We start from the raw sequence: 10725 nt of genomic DNA on the forward strand, positions 1-10725 counted from the left end.
CAACTAGTCAGAGTTTTAGACCTCAGCCAGATGAATTGTAACAAGGTCAGAGATTCACAAGGTCATGAACACCTGTGTGACAAGTGAGATCCTGTCTCAAAAGAACTTGTTAATTAACTATGATGGACCCTTGGTGCTTTCCCCAGCCTTAGACCCACAGCCTCAGGTCAAGACTAAGCCATGTTCCAGCTTCCAGCCTCGGGTCAGGCCAAGTTTTATTCTCTCCAACAGTTCTCCAAAAAAACAGGAACATTTTTGAAAAACAGCAGAATAGAGTTCGAGTTCATCCCATGATCTGCCCATGCTTGCTAGCCAATAGATTCAAAGGTCAATATGCTTAGCCAATGTTTAATCTTTAACTGTGCTGATGTAACCTGTACCCCTAAAAAGTATAAAAACTGCTTGTAATAGCCCTTTGAATAGCCTCCCAGTCACTCACCATGAGGGGCTGATTGAGGGTCAACCCCAACTCACTTGAAAATAAACCTCTTGTGTTTGCATCAAACTCCATTCCTATGTCACGTTGGAGGTGGGAGTCTCCCAGTAGTTAAGACTCACTTTGAGTCTTACAGGTTAAAACATAGTAAAGAGGTTAGGTCATAAACAGCCTGTGACAGGATTTGCTTATAAAACAGATGATCTATTTCATTGCCAACGCCAAGGTTAGGTAGCTCACAACCACGTTTATCTCAGTTCCAAGGGACACAATGAATTTGCCTCTAAATGTTCTCTACATGCATGCAATAGAGAAACACATTTACACAGTAAATAAAAACAAATGTTTAATAATAATGAGTAAAATAGATAAACCCAAGACAGGGAAGAACTTTTTCTATTTCACCAGCGTGGTAAAAATTATCTAAGCATAGCAGTTACTTGTGGTCCCATGTGGTCCCATGCTTATGCTAAGGAAAGAAAAGCCAGGCACGTGTGCACAGCACATGTGTGCTGAGCCCAAAAATGTTCATCCTCCTGAGACTATTCTCTCACACTGTACTCCTATTGACCCAACTACACAAATGGATCTCGCCTTCACAGAGCTCCCTCAGGCTTTGAAGAAGTCCAGTAGAGAATAGCATCCACAAGAAAGGTGGGCAGGTAGCTCATGGGGATGTAGAAGAGCTTGGCATCCCAACCAGCTGAGTACTGGCTGCGAGGGTGACAGGAAGTCAGGGCGTGCTCCATGCAGTCGGTCACGGAAGACAGGTTCTTGTTGCAGCTCTGGTTCAATTTGTTTATCACTTTCAGATCTAAACAGAATGAGGAATAATACAGGTGTCATTCCACTCCCACCGCTGTTGTCAGACAGCAATATGGAGAAGAACTTCTATTTTCTATGTGGGAAAATTCATGTCCCTGAAACCCAAGCCTAGTCTGTCCCAGTTCCCCAGAAGACTGCAAGCAATCTTCAAGGAAGAATTGTGCACTGAGTCTCCTGTATCTTAGTTCTTGGAAAGTGCTGGTCTTATACTGCATCCCATCCCTGACTTCATTACAGCCCCATGGCCATGAGAGGATCAGAAGGAACAAAGCAGCATCTTCTGAAAGCCGAAAAATTCCTTTTGTGACCCCATACACAAACTGACTGTCACCACCAGAGAATGTGTCTAAATGTGTGTTCTCTGAGGCGAAGGATCATGACATTGTAATTGATAAATGAGGAGGGAAGTAAGTATTCAGGACTTGGACTTTACTTTTACTCTCAGCACTCACTTACAGGATGCCAGAAATTTCTCACCATAAATCTCCTTGATATCTGAGCTGGTCTGGTCCCTCAGCATCTGGAAATTTGAAAATATTCTGGCACTATTAGTCAGACCAGTTAGGAAGAGGCCAGGCTCTGTGATCACCAGCTTCACCCCAAAGTAGGAGAGCTCCCTCCTACAAGACAGACAGATGTCAAGGACTTCTGAGGTTTTTCTCTGAGAACACGTTAATCAGAGGACAGTAGCGTGCCAACAGAAGCCTGTGGTGAGGAAAGGTTACATTCATTCTGTCTGGGATGTGCAGGAAATGGGGAAGAACCTTGGGATAAGAGCATTGTTTGTGTGCTGTTGGATGTCACACTAAGTGTTTGGTGTGTGTGTAGCTCACTGGCCTTAAACTTAACATTCTGGCCTATGGCACAGTGTAAAAACTTTCTCTATGTAATGTAGATGCAAAGGATTTTAGTCCTTGTCCAAGTCACCTCCACCTCACTAATAGGTTTCCATCTGCCCCACATCTGTCCCAGGAAGCTCTCAGGACCCCCTCCCACATTCTCTCTCTCTCTTCAAGTGTCTCCAGAGAACTTCCTCCTGCATCTAACTGCCTGAAATGTAAAGCCTCCCTGTTCCCTGCTCATATGGCTCTCCTGGTTTCATCCCTGAAAAAGGTTGCATTGCCAACACCATGAAATATATAGCCTTCAGCGCCCTCTAGTTCTCCACAAGTCTACTTCTCTCCTGGTGACCACCCTCTTTATCTTCACTTTCATTTTCCATGTAGAATGGATCCACGCATGCAGACTCCAGGATTCTGGTTCCCATGATTTCTCTGATGCAGTCTAATCCTGCTAAAAGAACCTCAAAAAATCCTGAGGGCTATCATGGTCAACATAGCTGAGTGGCCTTGGTTACCCCACACAAAGGTCACAGTTCAGGTCTGTCTTCTCTCTCACTCTCTCAGTTGCTACAGTCTCTACTTCATGATTGAAGCACATATGTTATACCAGAGTATGATTATTTTGAAATTGAACAGGGGCAGGATATCTACCTGTGGAATTGAAAGAGATATTCACCACAATTCAAAAACATGCTCACCATATAGAGGTCTGAGGAATGGAGTCTGTACCCAAACACCACACAGGTCCAATCCTATTCCATATTGTCTACCATAGTCTACCGTCCTCTGTAACAGGAAAAAATCAACTCATGGTACATTTATGGCCTCTTCTAGAGACAGGTAAATTTGATAGCCAGTGAATGCATCAATTCCCAATGATGGGAAAGTGAGAGAGACACAAAGGCTGAGTCTCTTCCCTCTGATGGAAACTTAAAGAATGTGATTAAATGAAAACCCTCACAAAGCACCCCTCAAGGTCTCATTCACTTCCAGTACCTGAGGGAGTGTGAGAAGGCCTCGACACCATACTTGGAGATGCAGTAACCACCACCAAAGAGAGACACTCGGCCCATGACGCTGGAGACGTTGACCACACGGCCCCTCGCCTTCCTCACTAAGGGCAGCAAGCTCAGAGTCACCTCGATCATGCCCAACAGGTTCACATCCAGCACACTGGCAAAGTCCTGTTTGTTCATCCACTGATTGGGACCGGAGGGGATGGAGATGCCAGCGTTGTTGACCAGGCCCCAGAGTCCTAAGGACAATAGCAAGAGGGAGTCACAAAACACAGGTTTAGTTATGGATGAAATGTACATTCACCAAGGTAAGACCACCATGACACATGTACTGGAGAATAGGATGCAGTGGAATAAGAGCATGGTGTCACCAGGACTGGGAACTCATGCCAGAGACTGCAGGCTCATGGCATGGATACCTCCATTCTTTAAGACTTTGTGGCTCAGATCCTGCCTGGGGATCAGCCAGAGGTTCCCTCTTACTTGCTAAGTTTAAGAACAGAGTTTAGAGACATGGTCACCTCTGCTCATATGGAGACCATCAAACTATACTTATGATTTCCAAGTTGATGCCATCCTGGCAATGATTTTATTCTCTATTTGTTGAAGTGGTTTAGAAGGGAATGGCAGAAATTGCTCAAAGTCATGAGGCCTGGTTAGAATGGGTGTGGTCCCCTTGGATTATGTGATTCACTGGGAGTGGGCTATCCTAGGCTCTTCCTGTTCCTTTGGAACTGTGTGTAGAGCTCTCAGATGCTTCCTTACACCATGCCTTCCTTACACCCACCACACTTGCTGATGTGATGATAATGGACTAAACCTCTAGATGTAAGCCAGCCTTAATGAAATGCTTTCCTCTATAGGAGTGACAGTGGTCAAGGCAAGTCTTCACAGAGATAGAATTCTAAAGAGGACTCCTGTATCTTCAGTGTAGTGTGAGCAGTTTACACAGAGCTGCCTTTTCCTTTCAAATAGACACAAAAATATAGTGAAGAGGAAGGATCATTATTTCTTATTATTCTGATAAGAAAAGAGAAAGAGTCAACAGTAAAGGACAAGTTGAAAAGTAAGACAAAAATCTCTGAGTGAAATTTTTGTTGAAAATCCAAAAATTGAAAACTGATGGGGTGAGATTTTTAGAAAGCAGTGCTGTGTTTTTGGCCTATGATGAAGCTGTCCTTGAGATCAATATTGGTCAACGCTCAATATTGATCAACTTTTATGTTGATTAAAATTAGTATTGATCAAATCTCTACAGACATGAACAAAACACAATGTAGTGGGTAGTTTGAGGCAAATCTGAACAAGTAAGAGACATCAGAGAGGATGAAGCCCTAGTTGAGGAAATGACTCCAGGATGTAAAACTAAAAGGAATGTTTTCATTTATTGATCAGTGGGGAATTACACTTCCCATTGTGTGTGGGGCAACTAATAGACTGAAGGTCTATGGGTTCTATAAGCAAGCAGGTGAACAAGCCAAGGAAAGCAAGCCAGTAAGCAGCATCCCCTCATTAACTCTGTATCAGCTCTTGCCTTCAGGTTTCTGCCCTGTTTGAGACTCTGTCCTGATTTCCTTTGGTGGTCAAAAGCAATGTGGAATTAAAAACTGAGCAACCCCTTTCCTCACTAGGCTGTTTTTGGTCACAGGGATTTATTGCAGTAAAATTAACCACAACTAAGACAAGTTGATAATGGTACCGAGGGGTACTGTGGTGACAGATCTAACCACAGTTTTATGAGTAATGTAGAAGGCTTTGGAACATTGGGCTACAAAGCCACTGATTTATGTGACCTGAGTGGGATGGTCTTCAGGAGCTTGGAATATATGAATGTTGAGTATCATACTGAAGATGGAGGCCTGGCTTATGAAATTTCAGAGGGAAATTAAGGACTCTCCCACTAATATTAGCCATTTTGAGTCAAGCTTCTGCCATTCTGGTTTCCTAGGGTTGAAGAGTCAGCCATGATTCACAAGAGACCAGCAACATTGAAGTGAGACCTTTGAGTTAGTGGGACAAATGGTGCTGGTCAGATGGAGCTAAGAAATTAACAGTGATTCTAAGAGTCCAGCATCACTGAGGGTAAAATCTGAGAAGTGTTTCCTGAGAACACAGAGAAGCTGAGTTTCAGAAGTGGAGAAAGTTGTAACTCATGTTGACAGTAACCTTTGGTAATGTGTAAGAGTCAACCAGGTGGGAATGGCTGTAAAGGGGTTATGGAGCAGCTGATGCTTGGTCCTGTGGGAGGCCCAGAGTGGTCATTGTTGGAGCTGCACCCTCAGTGGCAGGACTGAAGGAGTCACACAAAGAAGTTGAGACATGAGCCCAGGAAGATACCCTATGACAGGCTATTGTGAAAGTGCAGCCCAGTTGCAGCAAAGTTCCCCAGCAGTTTTGGAGATGCCAGTAACCTGGGAAGACTACCAAGATCAGCAGCAGCACTGGAGTGGAGCTAACTGGAGCCTAGAAGACAAGCTGTGTGCCTCAGAGCTGGAGATGTGATCTAAGCCCTTTGTAGGAGTCCAGATCATGAGTGTTGGTATTAGGAACCACTCTCACCCCCAGCAGTGCACTTCCCACAGGTGACAGGGAACCTGACACATACATTGCAATGGAAGAGGCCAAATATTTCTAGTCTGTACTGGTGACAAACTAAAGGTTTCACTGCCATGGATGAACATTCAAGGTGGCAGGAGATACTCTGTAGTCTCCCAGAGGAGAAAGGCAGTCATTGCTGTTACCCAGTCACATATCATTTGTTCTACATCAATGACCTATAAGACATATTGGGCAATAAATACACCACTGTCATGGGGGTCACTAAACACTTTTTATTAGATTTAAGGTCTGCTGTCTGAGAGGGAACCCATAACAACACTACTAGAGTGGAAAAGAACCTAAGACTAGATAGATCACATGTGTTCAGAAAATGGAATGTTGTTATTCTGCTAAGAGAACACACAGTGACAAGACTCTTAATGCATATTATTTATGGTACTCACCCTCAGGTACCTTGATCAGTCTACATCAGGAAAACTGTGTCTGGCCTTACACAAGAACTAACAATGAGACACAAGACTGTAGATGTTGAGGAGATTAAGTGGCTCTGGCAAATACCTGTGAAGCTGAGAACTCCAAAGAGACTATATTCCAGAGACACAGGACTGCTGCTCCTATGATATCACAGAGACTGGGGCAGCACATGTAAGACCTGCACAGGCTCAAGGAGACAGGGACCTTGCACAGAGAATGGAAAGTGGACACATAGTGTAACCTCTAGCAAGCAGCTATTTGTAACAATGACACCTGGGTCTGCTTGGAGGATTCAGGGTAGAGGTAAGAGGACAGACTGATGTGCTAGAGAACGGCAGAGGCTGTAGTTACCCCAACTTAACCCTGACACCCACCAGGAATTGTTTTATGACTACACAATATTTCCCTTCACGCAGAGACAGAAAACTAACAACACAAAAAGAACTCTCAATGGTACCTCTGTTCCCAACACGCTCCTTCACCCACTGTGTGGCTGCCACAATACTCTCTGTCTTGGTGACATCAAGGATCACTGTCTCCAGCCTGTCAGATGTCTTGCTCCTCAGCTGCTCGGCTCCCTTCTCAGTCAGACATGCAGCCAGCACCCTCATGCCTCTCCTGTCCAGTTGTCTGGCCAGCAGGTTCCCAAAGCCAGAGTCACAGCCTGTGATGAAGACATACTTGTCTTGGAGATGGCTCACCACCTGCCTCTCCCTGAACCAGCGCAGGAGGGTCCACAGGCCCACCAGTGCCACCAGGTAGAGCCACATGGTTTATAGAAGTCAAGAGAAAGAGACACTGAGTCAAAATTAGCCTGGATCTGCTTACACAGGATAGTATAATCAATCCTGCCTCCAGGCATGCAGACCACACTTGATTTTGAACAATCATTAATGCCTCAGTTCCTGGTATTTGGTTTGTTTCTGAACTGTAGTCACATATTGACTACAGGCACATGATAGACAAGAGGAATTTCTATTTTCATTAAAACACAAGTTCTTGTTTATTTACAATTTTCTTCTCAGCCTTCACATTACTACTATCTGAAGAGGAGTCAGGCATCTATGGAAACCCCTCTCCAGGACACGTCTGCACTGAGCTCAGGGTTCTCTGTCTCTCCCACACACACTTCTCTGCTCAGCCTACTCTTGAGATTCACCAACCTAGCAGCAGGCAGAGCCATCTGTCAGAGGCCACAGCAAGTTCCAGACCCTTGCTCTTTTGCAAAAATGCTGTCCATAAAAATGAAAGACCAGTGTTGAGGATGACATTCTCTACACTCTGCTGGAGATGATGGCATTGGAACAGAGGGAGGGGACATGAGAAGTGGCATGTGACAAGGACAGGTGGAAAATCAGAGGGGCTTTTTTGTGATGGTCTGTGAGTCTTATATGAAGAAACATTCACTTAATGGCTCTTCTGGCAAGGGGTTGTCCCTTAGTGACCCTGCAGTGAAGACATGGTCACTTATTGAGTCTACAGGGAATAGATGATCTATGATGGTTCTATGAGTGGTAACATAGTTTGTGTGCAGAAAGGGATGATCACTTACAGGGAACTGATGATAATTTAGTGGTCCTATTTGAAGCTATGATCACTTTCTAAATCTGCCAGGAAGATATGGTCACTTAGGGAATTTGCAAAAAAAAAAGGAATGACTAGTTAGTGGGTGTGCTGAGAGGGATGGTCACCTAGTGAGTCAATAGAAAAGCATGTTCACTTAGTGGGACTGCAGGAAGGGATGGTGACTTACTGTGTCACAGGAAGCGCTGGCCATTTGTGAGTCTGCAGGAAGTGAGTAGTGAAGCTGAGGCCTCCAGATCAACTCTACTCATGGACTTGCCTCACAGTCTTCTGCCTTCTCTGTCTGTTTTGAAGGTTTGAATGGAAGCACTGACTCCACCCTCATTGGCTGGTTGGGTTGAGACAATCCACCATAAGCCTGTGCCTCCTTTTCTCAGGACATCACACCTACCCCTGCGATCCAAACCTCACTAACCAGCAAAGACCGAGTATAAATTCTAGGGCTGGGGAGATCAATTCATACGTTGCCCTAAAAATAAAAACACTTCAAAAAAGTCATGATTTCGAATCAATAACAATTTGTTTTCTCCATTTACTTTCATACTCTACCCAGGAGGTACTGAAGGAACCACCTGGGGCCTGCCTACCTGACTCCAGGGTATGATCAAAAGCTTCATTAGTGACTCCCAACAAATTCCAGACCATGGTCACAGATGACTTCAGAGCAGGGACACTTCCTTGCTGCATAGGTGTGTAAATTAGCCAGGGCATTTTCTGCACAGCAGGACACAGGGCAGTGCTGGGCACAAGCTGGTCCCCACCTCATAATGTGTGTGGATCCTCATGGAAGGTCATGATGCTTAGAACCTGAGCAATAGCCAGCAGGTTTGTATCTGAATACCTTGGCAGAATTCGTTGGTTATTTCTTTGCTCATCTTCACTCTTGTGTAGTATTACAGAAAAATCCTTAGGAAGAAGACTGGGACAATGAACCCCAGAAGAATGACGTCACTCTCTCACCTCTCCTAACTTCTGCTGAGGATCCCCTCCCTCACACTCTGCCTAATTCTCCCCAGGTATGTGCATAGGTATAGACTCAGAGAACTTTTTCAGGCTTTGGAGAAGTCCAGTAATCAAGAGCATCCAAAAGAAAGGTAGGCAGGTAGCTCAGCAGGAAGAAGAAGAGCTTGGCATCCCAGCCAGCTCAGTATCAGGTGCGAGGGTAACAGGAAGTCAGGGCATACTCCATGCAGTCAGTGACCAAAGAAAGGTTCTTGTTGCACAACTGGTTCAACCCATTTACCATGTTCAGACCTGTGCAGAATGAGGAATGATTCAGGTGACATTCAGCCCCCACCACTCTTGTCTGACACCAGCATAGAGGAGAACTCTACTCTTTATGTGGGACAATCCATTCTATGAAACCCAAGCCTAGCCTGTCCCGGTTCCTCAGAAGGACTGCAAACAATCTTCAAGGAAGAATTGTGCACTTATTGTCCTGTATCTCAGCTCATGGAAAGTGCTGGTCTTGTCCCTCTTCCTGTGGCATCTCTGACTTCACTTACAGCCTTATGGCCATCAGGGGATCAGACAGAACATAGCAATATATTCTGGAAGCCAAAACGTCCTTTTCTGACCCCATACACAAATTGGCATGATCTTTAGGAAATGGGTCTTAATGTGTGTTCTTTAAGGCCAAAAAGCCTGCTAAATGATCAATGCTTAAGGGTTCAGGCCTGGACTTGGCTTTTCCCCTAAGAGCTTACTTTCAAGAGGCCAGCTAATTCTTGCTATAGATCTCTCTTATTTCTGAGTTGATCTGGTCCCACAGCATCTGGGAATTTGATTGTACTGAATTATCTTGTACTGTTGGCCACATTAGTCAGGAAGAAGCCAGGCTCTATCATCTCTACCTTCACCCAAAAATAGGAGAGATCCTTCCTGCAAGACAAACAGATGCCAAGGACTTCCAAAGTCTTTCAGTGAGAACATGTTATTCAGGGCTTCCAACCTAAGTTCAACTGGACTCCTGATCCCAGTATATGGCACAATTCCTGTCTACCTCAGCAGAGCAGAGCAGCCCAGAGATAAGAAGAGCTGCAGTGGTGGACACTCACAGGGTCAAGCATAGAATGGGACCAGCCCACCCCTCACCAGAAAAGGACAAAAGCCTCTGAGCACTGCCATTTTGTTTGCAGAAGAACCTCAGGAGGATGGATGGACTGAAGAACTTTCACGAATCAGGGAGGTGTCTCTGTGGCTCTCTCGTCACACCTATGGCTCGTGCAAGAGTCATATCCACTTTCCAATTCTCTCTGACTTTATCCAGAAATTCCAGGGCCAGATCTAGATCCTGCCATGTTTAGAATACCTTGATTCATCAAGAATGCCCAATACTTTCAGAGTTGATATGGAAAGGACTGTAGGAGAGACAGTTGGGAAATGACCACAGAGGGATGGCTGTAAAGAACGCTCCATTGATGAGACACAAGACCTAAGAGCAGCAACATTTGCACATACTGTGGTAAAGGAAGTCTAGTACTACATTTTGCAAGATGCAATTTAGAGCTAGAATTTGAGGCTATTTTGGGTGCCTACAGCCACATGAAGAATGTCCTAGTATCTTCTGGAGCAGCAGGAAGAGGCATAGGAGTAAAGGCAGGAGAAATGGGAAGAGCAGCAGTAAGTAATATAGGATCAGGCAAGGGGAGAAGGAAGAGCAGGGCAAATGCAGAGCAGACCCAAGGGCAGCTACCTGTTTGGAGGAGAGTGGCCCAATCCAGATCCACAGTTCATTTCCCATTGATAATCAAGGCTTAGGTCTTAAGGCTGAGCTATAATCTATCCAGCTTTGAGGTACTTCCTGATAAAATCATGGTTCTTGAGAGCAGAAGACAGTCTGGTTCCTTACAGGTTGAGACAGAAAGTGGTAGAAGTGACAGGTAAGAGACATGTGACATCAATCCTGAAAGAAGGCACCAAGTTTATTCTGAGCAGAAATTCCCCAGAGCCAGCATTCAGATACAAAGCTCCTTCTCTACACTAGAGT

The 10725-nt window shown here is 44.9% G+C and overlaps 1 protein-coding gene across 1 annotated transcript; it reads right to left on the minus strand.

Annotated features, from left to right (window-relative positions):
- Positions 1-1032: 1032 nt before the first annotated feature.
- Positions 1033-6922, minus strand: LOC308435037 (retinol dehydrogenase 16-like; the record flags this gene model as incomplete). The annotated part of the gene is made up of 4 exons (XM_080935579.1): positions 1033-1250; positions 1718-1881; positions 3100-3358; positions 6610-6922. 4 exons carry the CDS (start codon positions 6920-6922, stop codon positions 1033-1035), a joined length of 954 nt encoding a protein of 317 aa, XP_080791705.1.
- Positions 6923-10725: the final 3803 nt, after the last annotated feature.

Source organism: Micromys minutus, assembly GCF_963924665.1.
Source record: "Micromys minutus genome assembly, chromosome: 22".
Taxonomy (NCBI): domain Eukaryota; kingdom Metazoa; phylum Chordata; class Mammalia; order Rodentia; family Muridae; genus Micromys; species Micromys minutus.